The sequence below is a fragment of the Gordionus sp. m RMFG-2023 genome, chromosome 3 (assembly GCF_954871325.1).
Source record: "Gordionus sp. m RMFG-2023 chromosome 3, tfGorSpeb1-WG-v2, whole genome shotgun sequence".
Classification (NCBI taxonomy): domain Eukaryota; kingdom Metazoa; phylum Nematomorpha; class Gordioida; order Chordodea; family Parachordodidae; genus Gordionus; species Gordionus sp. m RMFG-2023.
In genome coordinates, this window is record NC_088777.1 from 48876864 (window position 1) to 48904500 (window position 27637).

At 28.7% G+C, this 27637-nt stretch overlaps 1 protein-coding gene across 2 annotated transcripts in view; it reads left to right on the plus strand.

The window, feature by feature from the left end:
* LOC135927573 (unextended protein-like) overlaps window positions 1-12265 on the plus strand; it is a 29531-nt gene extending 17266 nt beyond the window's left edge. The window contains exons 7-15 of one of the 2 annotated variants that reach the window (XM_065463647.1): window positions 38-287; window positions 1099-1242; window positions 3051-3209; window positions 5764-5928; window positions 6770-6889; window positions 7337-7567; window positions 10227-10475; window positions 10609-10920; window positions 11325-12265. In XM_065463647.1, the coding sequence (XP_065319719.1) occupies window positions 38-287; window positions 1099-1242; window positions 3051-3209; window positions 5764-5928; window positions 6770-6889; window positions 7337-7567; window positions 10227-10475; window positions 10609-10920; window positions 11325-11557 (1863 nt within the window). In that variant the 3' untranslated portion in view covers window positions 11558-12265. Of the gene's footprint in view, window positions 1-37; window positions 288-1098; window positions 1243-3050; window positions 3210-5763; window positions 5929-6769; window positions 6890-7336; window positions 7586-10226; window positions 10476-10608; window positions 10921-11324 lie in introns of both variants that reach the window. The other variant, XM_065463646.1, reaches the window with a different exon arrangement.
* The last annotated feature ends 15372 nt before the right edge of the window (window positions 12266-27637 follow it).

Consider the following 27637-nt stretch of genomic DNA (forward strand, 5'->3'; position numbering starts at 1 on the left):
ACATTTTTCTTTTTCCCCTTCAATCTCGCGTAACCAGGTGGCCTACGATTCTTACCTGGACTTTGCCACGCTTTCCGATATTGTAGGTTCCGGTTACACCCGAATACCAGTTTTTAAAAACGGCGACCGAAAAAATATAGTCGGCGTGCTGAACGTGAAGGACTTGGCATTTGTGGATCCCGACGACAAAATCCCCCTTAAAACGGTTTTAGATTTTTATGACCATGCCGTGGCTTACGTGTTCGAGGATACCTCTCTCGGTGCTATACTAGAAGAATTCAAGAAAGGTATACCAATAAAAGAATAGAATTTTGAAAGAAAATAATAAGAATAAAATTGGAAAGAAAATAAATACAAAGTTAGTTTTCGTATTATTAGGTTAGGGTTGGAAAAAATCATGATTTTTTTAAAAAATTAAAAAAATATATAATATGCCCTGAAGGAAAATAAGTCCCCAAGAAAACGTTGCGTTATATTAAATACCCGTTTTGCTGTGAAAAATTTATAAACAAACTGTTGCTGAAAATTAATTTTTTAATATACGTTTATAATTTAAAAAAAATTATTTTAATGTTAACAATATTTGATTATTTTAATTTAACAAATATTTTTATATAAACTGATTAAATTTAAAATAATTATAGAAATTCTCTTTTATAATATCTTTAAATTTAAGCAATGTGGAAATTATTTTTTTTATCAAAAGGAGTTTTATTAATATAGCAAAAAATCAAATTCAATATTAACACAAGTTGTGTTTATCCAAAAAAATATTACACAAGCCTAAAGGTATTGCTTATAGATAGCACAAATCTTTGTCCTTCTATTAGTGAAATCTCGAGCTTAGGCAATATTTTTCTGGCTAAAATATTGAGTTAGCCGTTTTTAAAAATCGGCTCAAATTGAGCCATTTAATAACACTAAACACAAGTATATAAAATTTATATTCTAAAATTAAATTTATCAATCAATTAGAACTCCTAACCCTAACCCTAAGAAATATAAATAAGCTTATAAAAATTTAAAGTGATCTTCAACTTTATTATTATTTAGGAGAGTATTAAGATTTAAAAAAAATAAAAAATAAATTTCGAATAGGTAGTTCCCATATGGCTTTTGTCAGGAAAATAATAGCCCAACCGGAAAAGGACCCCTATTACGAAATTACGGGACTGGTTACGTTGGAAGACGTGATCGAAGAAATCATCCAAGGCGAAATCCTAGATGAAACTGATAGATTGCGTAAGCGCTTTACAAATTCTTTTTTTTTTTAGAAATTTCGGGAACATTCTTTAAAACCCCATTGAAAAATAAACTCGAGTAACATATTATTTATATTTTTTTGCAACTTATTTCTATTTTTCGCCATTTGCTAGTGAAGAGACAAGAAATTATTGTGACAGTTTTTTTTGATAAGAAGTGACTAGAAATGACATGCCTAGGATGGAAAATCCAGTGAGGTTGAGAGAAGGAATTTTAGGATTACTATATCTGCACAGTTATTTATTGAAGTATTGGTATTTGGAATATTAATTATTTTTTTTCTTTTTAGCTTTCACCTTTTCTGGTGGTAAGCTCCTTCAACATCTCTCTCCATTTTATGTTATTCATGCTATCTCTTTTTATCTAATGTATACTTTTTCTTATTAGTTCTAACTTTTGTGGGCCTATTGAAATTTTGGCCTTCCTCTTTTACGTTTGCCCATCATTTCCAAACTCTCAACCTTATTTCCTATATAGTTCACGGGCCTTCTCATTGTGTGCCCATACCAGCTAAGTCTGCTCACCATTGTTTCAGTCTAATAGGCACTACCTTTCAAATTTGGTTGGTTAAATATTTTAAATTTTTGGCTAGATTATTTTTTAAGATTTATAAAATAAACGGGCAGTTTAAAAAATAATCTATTAAGCTATGAGTTATTTTCTTATAACGCACCGCACTATCAATTTGTTACTCTTATTCAGCTGATAATTGGAACCTTTAATATTTTGGAGAGTATTTCCCAAAGGTCTAACGTTTCTAAATTATTTTATTAACAATAATTGCCATCTTGCGGAATTAATATCATAATATTATTTTTATTTATTTCTTTATTCTAATAGTGTCAAACAATTCGTAACAATTTGTTGCAAAATTAATCAAAGTGACAAAGGCCAATATTTTTTACAAACATAGTTACAAAGGGATACCGTGTCCTTCCTCTCAAAAACCTTTAACTAATGAAATTATAACGATATTTCCAACCCTTATTAAATATTACTGGGCCGCATCCTTCCCCTATTAACTTGAAAGATTTTATGAATGGAAAATTAAATAAATTGTAAGATCATCTGGAATTATAATACATTCTTCTTTTCCGTTTAATGGCGATTTCCAGGTTTACCCAGGTTGGCCAGTTTTCCCTCTGATTTTTCTTTTCCATTTTTGACGGTCCTGAGTAGTGTTGTTAAACGGCTCGTTTTGAGCCGATTTTTAAAAACAGCTAATTCAATATATTAGCCAGGTAAATATTTTCTAAGCCTCGAGATTTCGCTAATAGATGTCCAAACCCTTGTTCCTTCTATAAACAAAATCTTCAGGCTTGCGTAATACTATTCTGGACGAAATATTGAGTTAGCCGTTTTTAAAAATCGGCTCAAAACGAGCCGTTTAACAACACTAGTCCTGAGTATCAATTTTTTGTAAGATTCATTTTTTTCTCATATCCGCCGCTACGTCATCTCGGGCCTTCCTCTAGGTCTTGATCCTCCTGCTTCCATCAAGGTGCATCTCTTTACCCAGTCAATCTTATATAATTAGCCAAAATATATTGATGATAACTTTTTAAAATAAAACAGTTGGACAATTTTTCATTATTTTTTTTACCTATTCAGTATTTTATAAATACTGCCCAAAACATTGATTTTTTTTTGGACTATATAAATTCTTCTCAATTTGATTAATCTACTGTCCAAAGAAAAATAAATAGTCAATTAAAACTAGTTTATCTCCCTTAAAAAATTTAAGATATTTTTTTATAACATTCGTGTGTATATATATATATATATAGTGGACAATCGGAACAAGCAGATACGACAACAGAAGAAGATGCATGATTTCAGTTGGTTCATACGAAGCGGACTCGGGGGAAAGGCGGCTGAAAGCGAGCTCCAGGATTCGCCTATGACGCCTCAAATGGCCCTCGTCACTTACCAATTTCTCAATTCAAGTTAGTGAGATTATTGAGAGGGAAGGAATGGAAAGAAAGAATGGAATGATAGATAGAGTAGAAAGAACTCAAAAAAAAATGGAAAATGATTATCTTATTCGAGGCTTTGGGAGAAATAACTAAAAGATTATAATCCTTTTTTTTTCAAACGTTTTCTTTCCTTTGATAAATAAAGGAAATAAGGAAAGAAGAAAGAAAGTGATATATATTTGTCTTCATTTCATATATTTTGGAGGGACAAATATTTTTTTTTTATTATCGTGCCTAGTTAATAGTTTATTTAAAGGTTATTTTTATTTTATGTCATATTTCATATATTTTTGAATTGAATTTTAAGAATATTGATAAATTAATATTTATTATTAATGTTTGTTTAAACGGGTTGATTTGAGCCGATTTTTAAAAACGGCTAACCCAATATTTTATACAGAAAAAAATGTTACGCAAGTTTGAGGACTTTGCTCAAAGATGGCACCAAGGTTTGGACATCTATTAGCGAAATTTCGAGGCCTAATCAATATTTTTCTGGCTAAAATATTGAGCTAGCCGTTTTAGATAACTTGGTTCAAATCAAGCCGTATAACAACATTATTTATTATATTTTGCTTATTCACGTTTATCTGCGGTATATTATAATTTCGATTGTTTAATTATTATATCATTTTTATCGAATGAAATTAGTCATGTTTAATTTTTTAAAAAAAAGGATTTTTAATAGTATTATATATGTTTGTATTGGGATTCGGAATCTCTTGATTTTAAATCCTTTACCGAGGGCGACTTAAAAACATTTTAAATTCGATTTAACCGGAAATATATTCCGGCATGTGTAGAGTATTTACCTTATAAATTTCAGCCATAGACATTTTAGTATTTTTTTAAATTTAATATGAAAAATCCATATAAAAATTAATATAAATTGCAAGTATTTCTAAAGTTCATGGCAAAATTGTTTGGAATTTACAGTTTGGGTACTCTATGCATGCTGAAATACAATTCCGGCAAAATCAGATTTTTAAAATCCAAAAAATCGCCTTTAGTAAAAGATTTAAAATCAGGAGATGGATTCCGAATCCCTATACGACATATGCATTATTTTAAAAGAATTAATTTTACGCGATTAAGATTCAAAAACTAAAAAATAATATTTATTTATCATTTTATTTTTGTTTGTCATTTAGTGTTAATAAGCCAATAGATTAAATTTTTATTATAGTGTCTCCAACTTAGTGTTTGTTAAACGGCTCGATTTAAGCCGATTTTTAAAAACGGCTAACTCAACATTTTTGCCAGGAAAATGCCTAAGCGTCTAGATTTCGCCAATAGATGTTTCAATCCTATGTGCCATCTGTGAGAAAAATCTTTAGGGCTTGCATAATATTTTTCTGGATTAAATATTGAGTTAGCCGTTTTTTAAAAATAGGCTCAAATTGAGCCTTTTAACAACACTACTCCAACAGGGGGAAATTAATAAATAAATTAAAGAATTTTCAAACCACGAGATAGAAAATAAATGTTGTTAAAAGGCCCGATTTGTATCCATTTTAAAAAACGGCACGATTGAGATTCTATATCCAATATAATATCGTGTAAGGCCTCAAGATTTGGCAAGTAGAAGCACAAACCTTTCTGCCATCTCTATGAGCAAAATCACCAGGCTTACACAATATTATCTTGGTTATAATCGTAGCTTTTTAACAACACTAAAAAAAAGAAAGATGATTGATAGGAAAAGTAAGAGGAGATAGTAAAAATTTATTTATCATTATATAACATTATTTTTTTTTTAAAAAAAATCAATATTATCAATAAATATATTTTGATTTTTGAATTTAATTAATGAATTTATATATTGTTAGTATTTGTTTAGTTGGTGTACCGATACCACTTTTTGGAGGCCGATCCTATCCTATATTACCGATATTAAATTGGTATAGGCCGATTACCGATTCGATATCATATCTGATTTTGTTATTCTATAAACACTATAATAGGTTTTAATTTTTAATGCATACATCTTACTCATCTTGTATATACCTTTTAATAGTATAACATTTATAAAAATATAAATTATTATATACTATAACACAAGTCATCAAGATATATTATAATGATCAATTTTATAATTTTTATTCATCAATCTAAAAAAAAGTATTTATGAAATATGTTTTTTTATTGATAAAGCATTATTTTATATTAATAACATTTTAATCTAATTACATGAGAAGTAATAAACAATTACATTATTAAAATTTGAAACAAATTTTATTTAAGACGCCATTTTACCGGATCGGGAAATTTTATAATATCGGCCGATAACCGATATTTCACCGGTATTTCGAAAGATGAAATATCTGCACCATTCGTTTCGATAAAAAATATCGGTAAATCCCTAGTATTTGTTATGGAGAAATTAATATTAATTTCTTTATTACCTTTTTTTGCTAGGAAAAAGAAAAAAAATAATATTTTAAAATTGCGTGATTTTCTTTTCAAAATTCCCAAGAATATAATAAAGTTTAAAAATAAATTGAATTATATCATTACTTTGTAGATGTCGATGCTTTCAAAGAGATTCACATATCTCACAACGTGCTAAGGAAATTGGTTAGACAACCAGAATTGCTTCAAGTCTTCAGCTTGAAGAATGGCGAGGACACTGTCGGCTTTTGGAACCCTCAGATCGATACAGATAAATCTAATCAAATTTACTCCAAAGGTTTAAATACCTATTTTTGAGTATGAATTTGGGGATGTCTTTCATTTTGATAAATAGTAAACCAAAAAGGGACATTTTTTGATGATTTTAAATAGTGTACCTTCGTTAATTATCGAAGAACAAGAACCAAAGGGCCAATATTGGAAAGATATCTAAATTTATATTTACTTGTTAATTTTAAAAAGTTATTCAATAATGGTCTAATATACTATAAATTCGATTCGAGTTTCTAGTTATAGATCTTTTAAAACTGTATTTTAAAGAGACCGGGTCCCGTGACTCCGAAAATATTTTGCCGGGTCGATTAATTAATTTCGAATATTTAATCGGCCCTGGGTCGGGTAAATCACATAAAATATTTGCCCTTAAAACTTGAATATAAAATCTTGACGGGCTGGACTACGCATATCCCTAATTCTAGTAAATTGGATTTTTTTTTAATTAAAACTTCAAATTTTTTGTTTGTTTGTATTTTGTTCTCTGTTTTAAGGTTTTATTCTTCCTGTCCAAGATAAGAAAAGATAGAAATAACAGATACTATTTGGTGTATTTTTTTAAAAAATCTCTTCGATTCTCTACGTTAATTTGGAATTTCGAGTCCATTATTAGATTAAAAATAACATACTCAAACAAGAAGTTTAAAGTCTTCATTTTATTTTGATCTTTCTTTCTTTCTTTCTTTTTTTAAAAGAGAGAAAGAAAGGAAGATTGAATGAATCTTTAAAGATTTGTTTATTTCGAGGAGTCTACGAAAGAACCCAAATATTAATCTTTTATAAACCTTTTTTTTTGTTTTGTTTGAAATATCCCTTTATTTAAAAAAATAACATCTAATCTAAAGGTGTTCCTGCGGACTATTTTATCCTCATACTGGAAGGAAAGGTTAGAGTTTACGTTGGCCAAGAAAATATTTGCTTTGAATCCGGACCTTTCAGCTATTTCGGCATAAATTCTCTCGACGGTAAATTGCAAAAATAATAAAATAAATTTGAAAAAGATAATGAATAGAGGAATCTAGCAGTTTAATATATTTTCGCAATTATGGATAACCAAGTTGTAAATTGAAATATTTAACAAACTTCCTCTTCTTCCCTCACTCCAAGAAACGCAAGATTTATACGAGATCATTTTAAGATATTATGGCTCATTTTAACCCTTAAAAGGGTAGAAAAGTGACAGAAGAAGTGTCATGGGGTGTCTTTTGGATGCGAGGCTTACCTACCTTTAAATTTATTAAGATCAGATGACTTTCCTACATAACGACTACAGAAAATAATATATAAAAAAAGTGATTGTGTAATGTTATCCCTTTTTAGTTTTGGAGAAAAAAGGAGTCATATTTGTCTTAAGTTATTAGGGTATATTTTTTTTAATATAAAAATATATTTATTTTTTATTTTTAAACAAGCTCTAAGCACGGACGAAAAGCTTAGTAAAGTGCTCGATACAGGCTTTCAACTATCTAGCGAAGCCCTTAACCAAATTCTCAAGACGATATCTCCCTTCGTTCCAGATTACACGGTGCAAGCCCTGACCTCGCTGCTTTACCTCAGAGTCAAGAGAAGTCAGTACTTGGCGGCCCTTAGAGCGAGCATGCTGGAGAGAATGACCGGTGCCGGCCCTACGCCCAATGTCATTGGTGAGACTTCGAGCGAAAGTAAATTAATTACCCGAATCGGGGTATCTTTTACAAACAGTGGCGTAGCTAGGAATTTTCCTTAAAGGGGGTCCATATATATAAAATCATATTTGTTTTTCTTATAATATAAAAGTCCTAAAGTTATTGATCATTTTAATTAATGTTGTTAAACGGCTCGATTTGAGCCGATTTTTATAAACAGTTAACTCAATATTTTAGCCAAAAAAATATTGCTCAAGCCTAGAGATTTCACGAATAATGTCTAAACCTTTGTATCATCTGTAAAAATATACAAACCCCTTACTCTCAACCCTATCAATACTTAATCTGAAAGTAAAAACCCCTTAACTATAAAATTCCCTTCAAATTCTTTATTTAACAATATCACAAATTGATAATATAAAAATTAACATTCATATGAAAACAAGTTAACGATAATTATCCAAATTACATTGTGAAATCTTTAAGATCAGTCCAAGTCATTCAATATATTCCGTGCATTCTTGATCTCTTTGTCCTCCCACAATGGCATCCCATGGTCTCTACCTCACACTTCCCTCCCCAAGGAAAATTAATTATCCATATCCAAAAAAATGACTGACATTTAGTATATTATATTAAATTTATTTCTTCTTTTTTTCAACGGCTACAAATCCATGAGCAAAATCTTTAGGCTTGCATATTTTTCTGGCTAATATATTGAGTTAGCCATATCGGCTCAAATTGAGCCATTAACAACACTAATTTTAACATTAAAACCAGAAAAATATAAATATTCATGGTATTTATTTGATATAAAGTCACTTTTGAGTTTTGAACGTATAATCTGAAAAAAAAAATTGCTCTGGAGGGATTCCAAACCCGACTCCCCTCTCCCTTGTGATGGTATAAAAATGTAAAATATGTTATTGTCTCATCGAAATATCCGTATATTACAAAAATTCAGAATTTCTTTGTGTGGCGGCAGTAAAATAAGAACTAATTTTGTTTTAGACTATTAATCTTTTTCACTTTATATAAATAGTTTATCTACCCTCGGTTCGGGAAATTATTGTTTGGGTCTTCTTAAGGAAGAATGCTAGCGTATACAAATACGTATAAAAAAGGATGGGGGGGGGGAAGGTTACGTTTATGGCCTAAAAGGCATTTATAAGAAAAATGAAATAAGAGGGGATAAATATATCTAAAAATTATGGTTTTAAAAAAAAAGAATAAGGTTTTATTCTGCCCAATTACGACTAAATCCTCTAAAGCACCCAGAACTTTACTATCGTTTGAGATAATTGATTGTTTGGTTGGTCATTATAGCGTCGCCCGAGAAATAGATTATTCCATCTCCACCTTTTGTAATTTTATAGGGGAGAGCAATTTTAAAAAAAATAAATTTTTATTGTTTTCAATAAGATTTCTAACCTTATATTTGGCTATAACTAATTTTATATATATGTCTTGATCATGATTTTAAATCCTTTATCGAGGGCATTTTAAAAAATCTTAAAATCCGATTTAACCGGAAATGTATTCTTTTATAGTCAAAACAATAGATTCTTTATTATAAAATTGTTTCCTATATATAGTCTTTTATAATTATGTCATTTAAATTCTACTAATATGCAATTACATTGACCTCCATAAGATAATATTAAATGTAAGAAAGTTATAATAATATATAATTCAAATAGCGTAACCTTTTAAAATATATATAAACATTCAAATATAACATATTCTAGCATGTGTAGAGTATTTACCATATAAATTTCAGCCATAGACATTCGAGTATTTTTTTTATTTATATGAAAAATCCATATAATGATTAATATAAATTAGAAGTATTTCTAAAGTTCATGGCAAAAGTGGCTGAAATTTATCGGGTAAATACTCTACACTTGCTAGAATACATTTCCGGTTAAATAGGATTTTAAATTTTTTAAATCGCCCTCGGTAAAAGATTTAAAATCAGGAGATTCCGAATCCCCATACGAAATATATATTTCGAATTTTTTAAAGTCATTTTTCGACAAATTAGGGGATATAGAACAATCTAATTCTCAGGAGGACGATATATTAAAACTAGTTTTTTTTTAAATATATAATTATTTTATAATAGAATAAACACCCTATTACTTTAAAATATGCAAATTATTTCGGAAATAATATCAACTAATATAAGCGGACGATATAATACCATTATTGCCCGAACGCTCCTAAATATCCAATGATTGAAAATGGTATTTTGCAATCGCTCGATTTTTGGCTTACTATCTTTTAACAATTTAGCTCGACTTTCTTTTTCTTTCTTTAATTTCTTTTTTTCTTTCTAGCTTTCTTTCTTTCTTTCTTTCTTTCTTTCTTTCTTTCTTTCTTTCTTTCTTTCTTTCTTTCTTTCTTTCTTTCTTTCTTTCTTTCTTTCTTTCTTTCTTTCTTTCTTTCTTTCTTTCTTTCTTTCACTTGGCTAATTAACGATACTAATTAATCTTCATATTTTGACCAATCTTAATCTTCAAAGATTTTTGCTCAAAATATTTGGACAAAAAAAAATGAAATTTCAGATGCTTCATTGAAAATTTTTTTTTTGTTAAAACCTTACTTTTAACAAATTTTTTTTTTTTTTAAAAAATGATAAAATTTATATTAATGCAATAACTTTAATTTTAATAAGAAATAGCACCCACAACGCAAACTCCTACCTCCTTGTCCCCCGATAGTCTGGCCTCTACCGTCAGTATCAAAATTGATAAGGATGATAACAAAAAAATAGGGGATTTCAACATTGAACTCAAACCCTTATCATCTACCTACCCAACAGATAAATCGCGATCGCCTAGGCTCAATTCTATGAGCTTGTCGGAAGAGGACGAGAGCGCCCTGGAAAATGATTACTACGAAAATTTGAGCGAAAATGAAGGAGGTTATTTTATAAAATTACTCTCCAGTTTACAAAATAGTCACTATTTTTTAAAAAAAAAATTATAATTACAAATATGATTGCTTGTTTTAATTATTTATTTATTTATTTATTAACATCGCGAATATGGCAAAAGAATCGCTTTCCACTTTATTAACCTCACTAACTAAACCGAACCATACCAATAAAATCTCCATTCGGAGCGAATACTCACCCAAGAAAAAGGACAAGTCGGTTAGCTTGAGATCGCTCTACGGAGAATTCCTGAGCCGAAAAAATGAATTCAGTCCTCGAAATAAAAGGGACCTATTTAAACACGGGACTAGCCAGTCTCCTATCTTCACCACAAAATCGCCCTTGATCAAAGAATCGTCGCCTTTTAAAGCACCGTCGTCAGGGTCCTTCTTTAACAATAACTACAAAAATTACACATCTGTTGAGGGAAAGGGTATAATCCTGAATTATTATTATTTATTGTATGAATTGCCGAACGAAAACTAATAAACTAATAGGTGGTAATGGTTTCTGCCATTTTTACTATTTCTTCTATTTCATCCCTTATGAGACCAAGCTAAAACGTCCATATGGAGAATGGGTTAAGATTAAATATGTATGTACGTTAAAAATTATGATTCAATAAGCTATACTTATAATACTTATCAAAAAAAATTTCCCTAAGATCTTTATATTCGAAAAATTTATTGGACCATCTAAACTAAACTTAATTTCCCAAAATAGATGAATTACACATGGGCATTGATAGTGTTCAACCATGAGATGGAAAAGGGAAAGAAGAAAGGGATGAAAGGACAAAATTTTTGTTTCAAATAAATTTTTATTTTTAAACCCAAGAAACGGAGACGGAAACCGACGATGAAGTTAAATCCCGATCGCAAAGCATATCCGTGAATCGTCAATCCCAAAGGGGTAAATCCGCACGGCGATCTACCAAAAATTACGACGGTACTAAAGGCGTTTCCCTGTTAGATTTAATAGCCACAAACCAATCTCCTACAAAATTGGACAACCACACCGAATCCTGCAAATCCCCACCCTCTCTTAAAATATTTTTCCCCGATTCCTAATAGAAGAAGAAGATGAAAAAATAGTCATTTACTGCGTCTATCATGTAGGATTTCTAGTTTAAATAAACAATCATTTTTTTTATAGGACATCTCCCAGCTAATTTTTTCTAATTTCTAGAATGATTAAAATTGAATTATAGAATTATATTTAACTTAATTTTACTATCCAATTTTTCATATATATATATTTAAACATCCCTAACCTATTTATATTATCTTCCTATGGTTTATATCCTATACTCCTATCAAAACCTTGGATGCATCAAACAGAATATTTTATTAACCCTACTCCCAAAAGCCTTTTTTAAATCACTTTTACTTTTTGTTAACTCCAAGTCTACTTTTATTTAACAAGCCTCCCTGGGTTTTTGCCAGTTTATAAATTTGTTGTAAATTTATAATCTCCTTCCTTTTCCATCATTCATACATCTTTATAAATGACCCGCCGGTTATCCGATCCGATCTTTTAAATTTACCGAGTCCATATAAACTTTAATTTGGTATTTTTATTCTAACTGCATTTGAATTATAGTCGCTTTATAAATATAATCGTTAATAATAAATAAAAAATATTACCGATGTTCCTCGCAAAAAAAATTTTGAATCATATATTATATATATATAAATATTTTATTTCTATTTTCTCCTAATAGAAAAATTTATTATAAATTTGTTAAAATTTTGAGTTCAGGACACGACAATTTATATATAGTATTTTGTTTTTATACTCAATAATTTATTTTAAAAATATAATTAATTTTTATACACACAAAACAAACGTATAGCTTATATTATTATAGATACAAATATTATAATTGTATTTGATTCTTGTTTGTAACAAAAAAATATTATTGAATTATAACTAAAAAAAAGAGAAAGAGTACACTTCACCTAATTGTTCATTTCCCATCCCCCTTCTAACATTTCACCCCCTTACTCCCTTAATCCCCCTACCCCTCCTTATAACATAACTACTTACATTCAATTTCAATGATGATCTTGCATCATATCTCCCACCCTCTCCTGTGGTATAAGGCCTTGCTCGCGCATCTTCGATCACATTTGGGAAAATAATCGATAAGATCGGAATATTTTCGGCAGAATTTATTATAGTAAGGATAGTGGTCAAGTGAAACCTCGCTTGAGTCTCTTTAATTTTATTTAGAAATTATCTTGAGCCATGTGGAATGACAACCTTTCATAGGCGAAAATTCCTTCTTTACTTTATGTCAGCCAAATTATACGTCCAATAGTAAATAAAAAATAAATCAGATGATAGTAATTAGTGTTGTTAAACGGCTCGATTTGACCAGGTTTTTATAAACGGCTAATTCAATATTTTATCCAGACAAATATCACGCAAGCCTAAAGATTTTGCTCATAGATGGCACATAGCATTAAACTTCTATTGGCGAAATCTCGACACTTAGACAATATTTTCCTGGCTAAAATGTTAGTTAGCCATTCTTAAAAATCGGCTCAAATCGAGCCGGTTAACAACACTACTTTCAATTTATCATTGCCCTTCAAAGAACAACTAAATTAACAGATAATGTAATGGTATATGATTTGTAATTTTGGTTCCTAATAGAGAAACTTTGTTTATTTGACACGTCCAAATTGACAAAAATATGTATATAAGATAGCATTACAACTTTGGAATGGCCTTCAAGAAGTCTTCATTTAAAGTATATTGAAAATATCGTTTGTTTCTAGAAAAAATTGAAAATACTTCGAATTTCTTCAAAAAATGAATAAGTTCTTAACCTCAAAGAAAATCCGCAATTAATAAATCTAAAGGTAACGCAACTTAAACAGCAACTGGCCACTTATGAATTCTTAGGGGTCGAATTTATTTATATCAACATCTTTATTTTATTTTTTCTCAATTTCTTTCTACTAAATTTTTATAGGCCTAAAATTTTTTATTTATAAATATAAAAATATGTAAACTTCTTAAAACGAATATAAAATTTTAAAAAAGACATAAGGCTATACATAGTAATGACTTTGGAGGGTATAGCAATTTTATCTCGTAAAGTCGATGAGACATTAATACAAACCTAGGAAAGCGTACATACAATTGAAAAGGCATTTAGACGAAATGTGATAGGCATTTCAAGCGAAATGCATTTCAATGACACCTATTCTACTGGTGACAATACACTTTTAACAAATGAATCAGTATTATTTAATGTTATTGAATCTTCTCATTTCAAACATATATAAGAAATGAAATATCATTTTATTTAGAATGATAGTGGAAACCTTTGAAATCTTAATTATGGTCTGCAAAACTATGATCCGAACCGTAATGAATATCGATTCGGATTCGGTTAATAAAAACAATAATATCGGTCCGAGTTGAATCTTTAAAACCCGCTTTGAACTCTTTCAGATAACTATCTTATAATTATTATAAAAATAAAAGCCCATATATATAAAAAAAATTTTTTTAAATCACAATTCCCATAGAAATGGTATTGATCCGTACATACAATTAAAAATTATTTTAAGATTCACTTCCATCAAATTAAATCTATAAGGGGAAGGATTAAATTAGATGGCTGAGTACGCGTCTATACACTAACTTGGGTCGCTCATACCATTATATAGCAATATACAAATATATCGAATTGTTAAAGAGTTAGGATATTAAAAGGTAGGCGTAGTTGACAAATTTTTAAATGGTTTACGATCGTAAGCAATAACGGTTAAAATTGGGTTAACGTTTTTAGGTTCGGCTTGGATTCCTCTTGTAAAATGACGTTGATTAAAAAATTGTCTTTTTAAACAGATTTTTAAGTTTAACCAAACCATTTATATTAGAAATTTTACAAATTCTAATAGGATTAGGATATAATATCATGGTAAGTGGGTAGATATTACACCATTATTAGATGTAACGATTAGCTACCTAACACTTAGGATATAGAAAAGGGAATCGAGATATCAGGTGATCAAGATGTTTCGTACGTTATGGATTTATATAATAATGTGAATTTGCTTGTTAATATAATATGATTGTTTGTGCCGTATATTATTTGATTAGGATTTTGTGACTGTATATATGTTTTCTTCAATAAATAAATTAATCTAATAGCATGATATACACTACTAGTTGTTCTCCCTTTTTTTCAATCCATCATTGTAGGGACCATTATTTACCCAGATCTAGATAAAAATAAAATATAGAGACATGGGTTAGGGTTAATATATAATATTTAGAATAATGGCTCAATGTCAAGTTTTATACCAATATAATATGTGTAAAAAAAATTGTCATTGTCACAAAATGAAAAAAAAAATGTTTTAGTTGTAATAAATTGTAAAATGGAAGAGAAAAAAAATACCACGAATGACGAAATTGTTCCTTCACTATTAAAATTTGACAATAATATAGAAGAAATTAATTAAAAAATTTTGTTTTTAAAAAATAAAATAAATTTTTTCTAATTTGAAAACTATCTCATAAATAATCTCAATAAAAATATGTCTTAAAATGTCTACTTTTTGTAAAAAAAAAGAAGAAGTTGTCTCATTTCAACCACCATCTCGTAAATTTAACGGGAAATAAGAAAAATAAATAATTAATTAGTTTTATTTTTTAAGTCAGATTTTTTAAAATTTAAAAAATGGTTAATAAAAAAGTAAGAATAAATGAAAAGTTAAGATTTAAAATTTTTTTTAGGTAGAAACCTTCGATTTAATTTATTAATTCATTTCTTAAGTGGAGCTAGTCAAGGCGCGTACACCGGAAAATCGCTATGGGGGTAGGGTGCGGTGGGAATTAATTTTTTAGAAATATTCTAGGAGTCATATTAAGAATGTCTATGCTTCAGATAATTTCTAAATACACAAATATATAAATTATAAATATTAAATATATATAATATTTATGAAATCAATTATAAAATAAATGTCTCGAAAAAGAACTTTTAAACAAAAAAAATAAATAAATATTTTAAGCATTTAGGCTGTGTCTAAAGGTCGGTTTAATTTGGATATTTGATTGCTATTTAGTACAGGCTAAAAATATCTATGCTTCAGATAATTTCTAAATACACAAATATATAAATTTTAAATAATTAAATATATATCATAGGCTTTATGAATCGTTATAAAATAAATGTCTCGAAAAAGAACTTTTAAACCAAAAAAAAATATTAAAATATTTTAAGCATTTAGGCTGTGTCTAAAGGTCGGTTTAATTTGGATATTTGATTGCTATTTAGTACAGGCTAAAAATGATTTGAACAAAGGACACCCTAATTTGGCTTGTTTTAAGTAGGATCTTTTTTTAAAATAAGTATACATAGAAGCCATAAAAAGTCAATTTTTTTTGTATGTGTCCTTAATTGTTCAAAGTTTTTGTTTTAGATCTAATAGTACATAAAATGGCGACTTTCAGGTTTACCCTGGTTGGCCAGTTTTCCCTCTAATTTAATTATTAAGAAATTTTGTAACAAAGTTTTTTACAATCGGATGCCCTTCCTGACAACAATCCCTTCAGGTGGTTTTTTTACACCCCGTCGAGGACACGGTGATCCTATTCTAGACCCAGACAACAAGGAACCTTTTAGACCTCCATTAGCCGCCAAAAGACGTTGCCACTTATATATGAATAGTTCATAAAGATAGAAAAAAAAATATTTTTTTGTAATAAATTTTATTTCTATGCACAAATAAACCTGGTATAATAAGTAGATTAGCAACCAATCTCGTTTACTTAATTTAAAATGCATACAAATTAAAAGCTTTTTATTCTAGTAACTTAGTCCAATATTCTTAATGTCTGTCTAGCGATCCGAAGTATATGGTTCATATCATGCAGGGTAAAATTTTTTCACGTTTTTTTTAATTTAAAAATGAATTTGATACAAAATTATATAATAATACGGGAAACTGGTCTAATATTTTAAGATTTAATTATTGTTAATGCTAGCTAGTTTATTGGAAATATAATTTTGTAAAAAAAAATCGCTCTTATTAATAACTTTCGAAATTATAATGAGTGGCATTTTTTAGATCCTTCCTTCCTTCCTCCCTTTACCTAGTTACTTTTCAAGTTACTTTTCAAGTTACTTTTTAAATATATTTCATATTAATATAGTTTAAACGGATATGTAGAATCGTCATTTAGAAAATTAAATGAGTGGGGTGCTTAAAATTTTAATATCTTCTCACTTTTTTGGCCTTTTTAGCCTAAAAAGACGGCTAAATAGCCGGCTATTAAGTATTGAGCCGACCTAGGACACCCCTATTTATATATAAATTTAAAATTATATTTAAAAATGTTGGAAATATAGATTAAAGCTATATTCTTAAGAATTATTGTATACATGTAAAACAATTTATTCGTGATGAATGCATCGTTATCGTCAGTCTATGTATTACTATATGTCATTGGTATCACGTATACAATTTTTTTTTAACAAGGCGAAATATTTTTTAAAAATATTTTGTCATGATATTGAAAATAAAATATGATAGTTCCCATGATTTCAAAAAATTCTTACATTTCGCTACTGAACTCAATATTAATATTTTGAATCTATTATTAAATTTTTGTTTTCATCCTTCAGCTAATTCGTAGAAAAAAATATATACGTAAATTTTTATTAGTGGCTTATAATATACACATAATTATGTGTTCTTGGTATTTTATAAAATTGGTTAGGTTATATTATATAAATAGTCATTTTTTTTTAAATTTTATTTGTACTACATTTTTTTTACATCATAACCATGCATACACGTTTCTATCTAGTAGAATTTCTAGGTATTGTGATCGCAATTATCATCACGATTGACGGATCTGCTCCTTGTCAATGTATTACACCTATTTAATATAAACTATTATACATTAAACCTTTAATTCTTTTAATTTTATATTAAAATAATCCATTCCATAGAGTTGTAAGGGCCCAGATTCCGTATGTAATGGAACACGGTATATATTTAAATATAAAAAAAATATATATATTAAATTAAAAATAATATTTATATTCATTAATACTCTTTTGGTCAGGGTTGGGAAACTGTTCTTATTGCGGCTCGAACGACGAACACTCTTGTTGCCTTTGCCAGTAAGTTATATTTAACTCTCTAATACTTATAAATTCAAGATATATCAGTAAATATTCAAATAAAGTAAGCCATGACCGGAAAAAAAAAATTTACTAAAAATTTTAAAAATTCTAAATATGGAAATGAATTATTATAATGATCCTCATAACTAATAGTTATTATTTCAATATTCATAATTTTCAGAAATAAATGATTTGGATGGTTTCTCATTTAATGATAACGTTGATTTAAATTTAATAGATAACTATTGTATTATATTGTATTGTATTATATATAGTATATGCTCACTCATTTAGAAATAATTTTGTTTCACATCAACTAATTATCAGTCTAAAAACAATTTTTTATAGTATTTTAAAAAATCTAATAATATTTTTAAGAAATTACATCGATTCTATTAATTAGCATAAAATATACAATATCGATAAAAAATATATAAAGATATTTAAAAATAAATATAATTATGCTTAATATTAGGCAGTAGAACTTAGTTATTCAGTAAATGAGATCCTTTGGCGCAAATAGTAATAATACGCGCTGTGATTAGTCTAAGCTCTTGTATAATTTTTTAAAAATTTAATGCTTTAGGTCCGAATTAGCCAATCATGTCAGAAACTATGGGAACAAAAATAAGATTAAGTTAATATATTTGCTAGTTTTCAAATTTCTGACCACAGCATAAAATCTTAAGAAAATGACCCTGCGAAATCAGATGTAATAAATACCGAGGGAGTTTTTTTTAGATATATATATAATACTAATATTTTAACACAAACTAAATTATAGATTGCATTTGGGAGGTTCATAAATATTCATAGAACGAGAATTATGGTATAAATCTAACTAAAAATATTTATTGAATATAAATAGGCATATATATTTTTTAAAGAGGGTAATGTAAACCCACAAATTTGGTAAAACACATAAACGTGCAAGGGACATTATTTAATTATAATTAGAATAATAGTTTAAAAGAACTTTGAATTTTATTATTATATGTTCAACATTAGGGCTTAATTCAATTATAATTATGGTATCAGTTTAAAGAGCTTTGAATTTTATATTATTAGACCAACATTAAGTATTTAATTGTATCAAAATTGGAAAGTAAAGGCAACCCAGATATCAATAAAAACCAACTGGAGTTATAAATTATCAGATAAATATTATAAGTTAATAAATCAAAATTTGGGTTTTAGTTCAGCTTGAATTTTAAATGATTAGTTTAGAAAATTATCTTAAGTTATAAATAATTAGATGATGATACAATACAGTGAGCATAAATTGAGCGTTTCAAACGCTACGCTTGCAAACGTAAATAATGCATTCAAAATAGTAACGCGTTAAATAGTAAAATTATCGCCTGATGTTAGACACCATTTTTTAAAAAAATGCAAATATGTTTACTTTTTTAATCTTCATTTTACAATATTATATAAAATGTTTAAAAAAAAGTATATATAACTTACTTATCTTTTTGGAATATTTTAGAAATTATAGAAATAAAAAGGCAGACGATAATATAAAACGGTGAGAGTCCGTTAGCATACCTCTATTAAAAAATATTTTTAAAAAAAATCATATAAGCTAAAATGACTGTCAAAATGTTTCCAATAAGTTTGAAGAGAGAACATTTAAAATACAAATTTAGAATTAAAACATGGCCACCAAAAAATTTTAATTTAACTATTCTCGGTACACATAAATTTCATATTAGATCTTTGAGTCACTTTTTTTTTGCTATTTTTATTTGTTAGCGTCAAGGTGTGAATTTTTCAACTTTTAATCATTTTTTTGAGCTCGTTTTTTTTTGAATTTTAAAGTCTGATTTTACCGGAAATGTATTCGCTCATGCTTGGAACACCTTAAATATCTGACAATTTCGCCACGAACATTTGAGCATAATATAATTTAATATGCTAGTTTTTCCATAGATTATAAAAATTATAAATGGCTCTCAAAGGTTAACTAGACATTTCTAAACTAGTGTTGTTAAACGGCTCACTCAATTATTTAGCCGGAAAAATATCGCCTAATCTTCGAGATCTCGATAATATATGTCTGGAACCTTTGTTTTTTCTATGAGCAAAATCTTCATGCTTGCGTAATATTTTTATGGATAAAATATTGAGTTAGTCGTTTTTTAAAAATTCGCTCAAAACGAGCCATTTAACAACACTATTTCTAAACATCCGGTAAAATTTGATTTTTAAATTTAAAAAAAAAACGCGCTTCAAAAGATGATTTAAAGTTGAAAAATAACACATTGGCGCTAGCATATCAGTTATAAAATATCTTTTCTTATATTAGTAAAATTTTTGGGCAAAATTTGATTTAAAATTTTTTGCTTCAGAATTTTCGAATCTTTTTTTTAAAAATTTTTCAAAGGGACATAAAATATATGAAATATGTTTTATTTTGAGGAGTGTGCGAAAAACTAATGAGATTTGATAAATTATAAAAATATTCAAAATAGTTAAGGATCTAATAATCTTATTCAATTCTTTCCTTCCTTCCTTCCTTCCTTCCTTCATTCCTTCCTTCCTTCCTTCCTTCCTTCCTTCCTTCCTTCCTTCCTTCCTTCCTTCCTTCCTTCCTTCCTTCCTTCCTTCCTTCCTTCCTTCCTTCCTTCCTTCCTTCCTTCCTTCCTTCCTTCCTTCCTTCCTTCCTTCCTTCCTTCCTTCCTTCCTTCCTTCCTTCCTTCCTTCCTTCCTTCCTTCCTTCCTTCCTTCCTTCCTTCCTTCCTTCCTTCCTTCCTTCCTTCCTTCCTTCCTTCCTTCCTTCCTTCCTTCCTTCCTTCCTTCCTTCCTTCCTTCCTTCCTTCCTTCCTTCCTTCCTTCCTTCCTTCCTTCCTTCCTTCCTTCCTTCCTTCCTTCCTTCCTTCCTTCCTTCCTTCCTTCCTTCCTTCCTTCCTTCCTTCCTTCCTTCCTTCCTTCCTTCCTTCCTTCCTTCCTTCCTTCCTTCCTTCCTTCCTTCCTTCCTTCCTTCCTTCCTTCCTTCCTTCCTTCCTTCCTTCCTTCCTTCCTTCCTTCCTTCCTTCCTTCCTTCCTTCCTTCCTTCCTTCCTTCCTTCCTTCCTTCCTTCCTTCCTTCCTTCCTTCCTTTCTTTCCTTTCTTTCTTTCTTTCTTTCTTTCTTTCTAGAATAAACCATTATTAAATAAAAAGACAACCTCAAATGTAAGTGCTCAATTTTTGCACATTAATTAAAAAAATTTAATATTATATTCTATTTTTTTTACAATATATTCAGGTTAAATGAATGGGATTCATAATTATTTGGCTCAATTTATATGTTTTATCATAAATTAATTTATTATATCTAATTGTTTTTTTATAAAAAATTTTTTTTTTTATAAAATTGAATTTTTGTATTTTTGTATTTGAAAATAAAATTATACGGTTTAAGTGTGTATATGTCTCTTAAATGAATATTATTAATAAAACATATTATATTGTCTAAAAAATAGTCAATCTTATTATAATGGTCCTATGTTCGAACCATTATATTTAAAATCGTAACTATATTTTAACAATGTTGACCTTTAAAATTTTTTTAGCGAGTGAAGGATAAAAATCTAACGATACATCTGAATCTATCATAGACAGGATCGAAAATTTAGCATTTACACTTAAAAATCAAAAGTGGGAATTAGTAGCTCTCGATATATTAATCGAAATATCTTAGGTTTTCTTCATTCTGCAAACACGCAAAACACGATGTTACAGGTCACTTGGATCCGATAACACTCAGAATTTCTTATATTAAACATAAAAATCAATAATTTAGCATATATTCATTGCAAATAATAGTGTCTTTATATAAAATATATTAAAGCTTTACTTTTTTCTAAATTCAATTAAATTTAGAATTAGACTTATATAAACGAATTTAAAAATAGATTAGACCTGCAAAAATGAGAAAATTGAATGATTGGATTAGATTTGAAAATCAAATAATTGTGCACTAACACCAGTCGAATAAGATAGATTAATGCTAATTATGCATACTCAGTGGCGTAATTTGCATTATCTGGGGTAGTTGAGATTGGGGTTATGTGGAGTAGCCTGGATTTATCTAAGGGGGTGGGGGGATCTTTTGTCTGATCAATCCAAATAGAGTATTTTTCTCAATTTTCCGAGTCCAATTAAATGCGAATATTTTAGAAAAGAGGTTCGAGTCAGATCCAAATATATTTTGTAGTGAGATTCTAAAATTCTAAGCTCTTATAAGGGAATAAAAAAAAATTTTGGTCATTTTTACAATCAAACTAAAAGTCCGTAAGTAAGAGAGAATGTTTGTGGGGGTTCGACTAATCCAAGTTCTATCAGACTGGGATTGATTCATGTAGGGCTCAAATATGTAACTAAATGGTAATAATGTACCAATCAAAACCTAGATAGTTACCAGAAACTGGGTAAGTTATGTCTTACTGGACTTTGCGATTCTTCTAAAAATGTATCTAGGAAATCTTTCTTTGCACGATGATATTTATATGAATCTACCTTATAACAACAAAATTATGACAAGATAAGTGATTTTTTAACCTTAAAAGGTACAAATTAGTTATTTTATTATTATAAGTTATCTAAGTTATCTATATAACATTTTATATTTTAATAATTAATAAAGCGCTTAATTGCTGCATCTTAATTACATATTCAATACGTATTATATAGTAGTGTATTTATATACATACTTAATAACTAAAAAATAGAAAGATAGATAAATACTTAAGTAAAAAAAAAATGTCAACTCTTTTAAATTTCAGGATTTCTCTTTTGGTTATTTTGATCGATAATTTTGCGTGTTCTCAAATCAATAAAGGTAAAATAAAATAGAATATTATCATGATATGGCTTATATATCTTCTAACTTTTTTTAAAAGAAAAAAAAATTTCTTTTAGCATTTAATTGTTAAAAGAATGATGCTTACAAATTTTAATAATAAATCCTCTTCATTAATTGATAATTTTTTTTGGAGTTGTCATGCCAGAATTAAGTTCTTTAATTTATAATAACTCAATAGAACGTGTTAGAAAAGTAGTTTTCTGATTATTGCAAATTGCATCAGAATTCGATTAAACTTTATATATATACTATATGTTAAGCCTATTCCAGCATGAATTTTATATATAAAATTTGTTACTTAATCTACCTATCATATAAAAATCAAAATGATTATTTCCTTGTAATTAAACACCATGGATGAATAGGCCATGAGTTTCTGTGGCACTTATAATTGTATTATTTTTTTTTTGATAATATAGTGAATCACTTCATAGTCATATTAAGGAAGTTTTAAAATTGATATTCAGAATAAAATAAATTTGCACTAAACGTCATTTTATTTATGATTTTTCCTAGGGCTTCTACCCCATGATAATTATTTGGTGCCAGTTTGTTTAGAGGAAGGGGTAGAGTGGGGGTTCAGAATAAGGTTTTGATTCCGATTAGATCTAACCAAAATTTCAGAAACATGGTACAAGTTAAAACTCTCCACGGGCTCGGTTGGAAGTCATATGATATCTTCTTAATCTTACACCTTAGATTCCCTAAAAAAAAATTTTTAACAATTTATTTGTTTATAAAAAAAAGAGAATTGTATAGGAACGAACGGTAAAATCCACAAAGCAAACGAAACATGGCCGATGATAAACGTATGTGGACTTTGTCTCTGCTTACCGAGTGGGAATGAAACCTTATGCGACACGTAAAATTAAGCGATATTGGCAAAACAAAATCTGTTTCTAAAATGCTAAAAAATTGTTTATAATTTGTCAAATTGTTTCGTAAGGCAGTGTCCAAAAACTATTTTAAATAAATTCGGAAAGTTTCAAAACTTTCACAAATTTTAAAATTTTAATGAAATATGTTAGATTTTTGAAATTTAAAAAAAATATAAAATTTTCTTATATCATTTTGTTACAATTCATTTTATTGGGAATTTGAATAATAGTTTCTCAATGTTTAGAAATATTTCAAATAACTATTATTTATAGTACTTTATGTCATCAATCTTATTAATAGAGTCATTCATTAAAATGTAGTATAACGTAGATTTCCTGATAACAACCTTCTGGAACTATTTTCATGTTACACATGCCTTAGTTTTATATAATTTTTGTGATTAATTATTATATACATATCTTTGATGAATATTGTTATTTCTGAGGAAATTATTTCGAAGGAAATCTACCATAAGTATTCTCAGTCAATGAAGCAATCGTTAATTGAGTATTGAAGTGATGTATCTTAAAAAATTTTTAAATTAATTATAGTACACAGTACAAGAATCCATTTTAAAATTTAGAAAAATTCTGTAAAAAAAAAATAATTTCTTTTTTTCGTTAATTTATCGTTACTCTATCAACACTATAAAAATATCCACATGAAACTAGATAGGTTGTGCTTTAAGTTGATCTTGAATACTTTTAGTGATCCTTTCCAATAACATCAAATAGCTCATAATATAAATCCCCTGTAGTTTCCCAATCTTGCAGGGAACCTTTAATAGAGAAGTGGGTTCAGAATGCAATTACTTAGATTTCCAAGGAGAAATCAGGATATCTTGTCATTTTCGGATTGAAGCCATCTATATTTTAGTCCTAAAGAGAGGGACATCACTTATCTAGAATAGTGTTGTAAACTAACGCGTTGACTTATAAATTATTTTAGACAAATTTTAAACACACTCAGCTGTTTCCTCCTAAATATTAAGCAGGCTTTCCTCTCTGAATATCGTCTAATTTAACTTATTTAAAATATGGTTTATATTTAATTATGAGTAAGTTTATAAATTATTTCATGGATAGATATATCTGAGATTACAAGGACTCCGGTTATATATCCTTGCCATGGCCCAATTGCGATAAGAATTTGTTTTAGTTCTTTATAAAAAAAACAAATATTAAAATAAATTTTATATAAAAAATATTCCTTACAGATAATGGAACCAATGACCTGCAGCACATTTTTCCATTCAGGATAGTGAAGACATAATATGATTTGGAAAATTATAAATAAAAAAAAATTATATGCTTAACTTATTGTCAACCACTTTTAGATATTAATCAAATCATTTTATATTTATATTTTAAATCTATTTAAAACCATATACTATATGTATGAAGATCAACATAATATTTCTTCTATAATATACACCGGATAATTCTCGAATTACCTTGGATAAGGTTTTAACTGAATGAGTTAAATTAAAAATGAATTTAGCATCATATTAAACGAAAACTCTTAGAAAACCCCAGGAAATGTAGAAGCTTCAGAACAGAAGGTCTATTCTGCAATCTCCAATAATTTTCTATCAAAATATTTTGAACACAAAAGATAAAATATTAAATATTTTCAATAAATTTACAAAAATAAGACTTTCATTAATTAAATATAACACTGCAATAATGGGCGGAAGGCCTTTTTAGCGTAGCGAAATAGGTTTCAACTAAAGAACTTTCATGCAATGTTGTTAAACTGCTCGATTTCCAAAAATGGCTAGCCCAATATTTTAGCCAAAGTTATTACGCAAGTCTTAGATATTTTGTTTATAGATGGCAGAATGGATTGGACATCTATTAACGAAATCTCGAGTCTTTCATTTTTTTTAGAAAAATTAAACTCTCCCTTTCCCCCTTTCCCCCTCCCCACTCACTTACTCTCTTCCTAGGGGAAATAAAATACTAGATACCTAAGTCTTTGTCCATTCAATTAATTATTTACACTTTTATGGTATAATATATCTATTTTTAAAAGGGACCCAATAATAATTTAAAGATAATTATAAATGAAAAAAAAAAAATTAAATAAAAGGTGCGGGAAAATGATTATCAACAGCGAATCCAAATGTGAGTTGACAGATGGCGACAAATTGAGTCTTTATCCTGGCTGTTGTCCGAGCATTAAATGTCCTACTCATATTATGGCCCAGTCATTTAGACTTTAACTTGTACCAAGAGAAATAATATACCTCTAAATTTTTTTGTTTAGTAAAAAAATAATAATAATTTTTAATGATAAGATGTTATATTTTTATTATTTTATATTAATGTATTTTTTTTTTAAAAAAATATTTTGGCATAAGAAAAATATATTTCTTTTATGACAAAAAAAAAATAAAATAATATAATATATTTTTTTAAATTTTGAGTATATTGTGTCTATAAAAAAACCCAAGGATTTCAGTTATAACGAATTAGCGTTGTAAAACTGTTCGATTAAAGCCGATTTTTAGAAACGGCTAACTCAGTATTTTTGCCAGAAGAATATTGTCCTAGGCATCGAAATCGTGCTACCTATGAGTAAAATCTTAAGCCTTGTATGATCCTTATAATCGGCTCACAATGAGCCGTTTAACAGCATTAATAACGATTATGATATTTTTTTTTTTCTTTAGCTTTCACCTTTTCTGGTGGTAAGCTCCTTCAACATCTCTCTCCACTTTATGTTATTCGTACAATCTTTTTTATCTATTTTATACTTCTTTATATTGGCTCTAACTTTATGGCCCCATTGAAGTTTTGGCCTTCCTCTTTTACGTTTGCCCATCACTTCCAATCTTTCAACTTTATTTCCTATGTAGTTCATAGGCCTTCTCATTGTGTGCCCATACCACCTAAGTCTGTTTACCATTAACTTAGTCTTAATGGGCACTACCTTTAAACTATTTAGTATTCTTGTACTGCGCACCTTATCCTTTCTTGTTACCCCAGCAATCATCCTCAGCATTCTCATCTCCATAGTTTGTAGACTTCTCTCGTCTGATTCTTTGGTTGGCCATGTTTCCGAACTATATAGAATAGTTGGTTGTACTATGGAACTGTAAATTTTTCCCTTTAATTTGTGTGGGATTCTTTTGTCAAATAGCACTCCAGATAAAGATCTCCACTTTAACCACCCTTGATTAATCTTATAATTTATCTCTTTTTCTATTGTGCCGTTTGTTTGTATAGTGGAGCCCAAATATTTGCAGCTTTCAATTGCGGATATCTGCCAATCATTTATATCAATACTCTCCGTTTCATCTCCTCCTATCACCATATACTCCGTCTTTTCTCTATTTACTTTTAATCCGTGCGTTTCTAGGATATTTATCCAATTCACTAACCTTTCTTTCATTTCATCCTTGGATTCGGCAAGTATCACAATATCATCTGCAAATATCATATTCCACGGGACTGTTTGAGGTATAGACTGTGCTAATACATCTATTACTGTAATGAAGAGAAGTGGGCTGAGAGCCGACCCTTGATGAACTCCTTCGGCTATTGTGAAGCCTGCTGAAGTACCTGTTGTGCTACGGACCATTGTTGTATGTCCCATATACATATCCTCTATTATTCTTATATATTTTTCGGGAACTTTTTTGTGGCGTAGCGCCCACCAGATAAGTTTTCTTGGGATTCTATCGAAGGCCTTTTCTAGATCGAGAAAGACCATGTGTAGCTTTTTGTTCTTTTCCCTGTATTTTTCACTCATTTGCCTAATTGCATGGATAGCATCGGTTGTTGATCTTCCAGGCATAAAGCCAAACTGTGTCTCTCCTATTTCGATTATATCTCTTAATCTTTTTTCTATTATTTTTTCGTATAGTTTTAGACAGTGTGACATTAGTTTTATGCCCCTGTAATTTTGACAATTGTGTGGATCCCCTTTATTTTTGAAGATAGGAACTAAATAGCTCTGCCTCCATTTTTGGGGGACCTCTTCATTTCCAAGTATTTTATTGTACAGATTTGTGAGGAGATGTATTCCATCATCTCCTAGTGCTTTAAGGCTTTCTATTGGAATATCGTCTGGACCCCTAGCTTTGTTGTTTTTCATATGCTTGAGGCATGTGATTATTTCTTGTTCTGTTATAGGTTGTACAAGGTTTTGACAAGGGGAGTGTTCGTCGAGATGCAATATGTGGGAATTAAAGTTGAGAAGCTCCTGAAAATATTCTTTCCATCTATTCATTATTTCTTTTTCCTTTATTATCAATT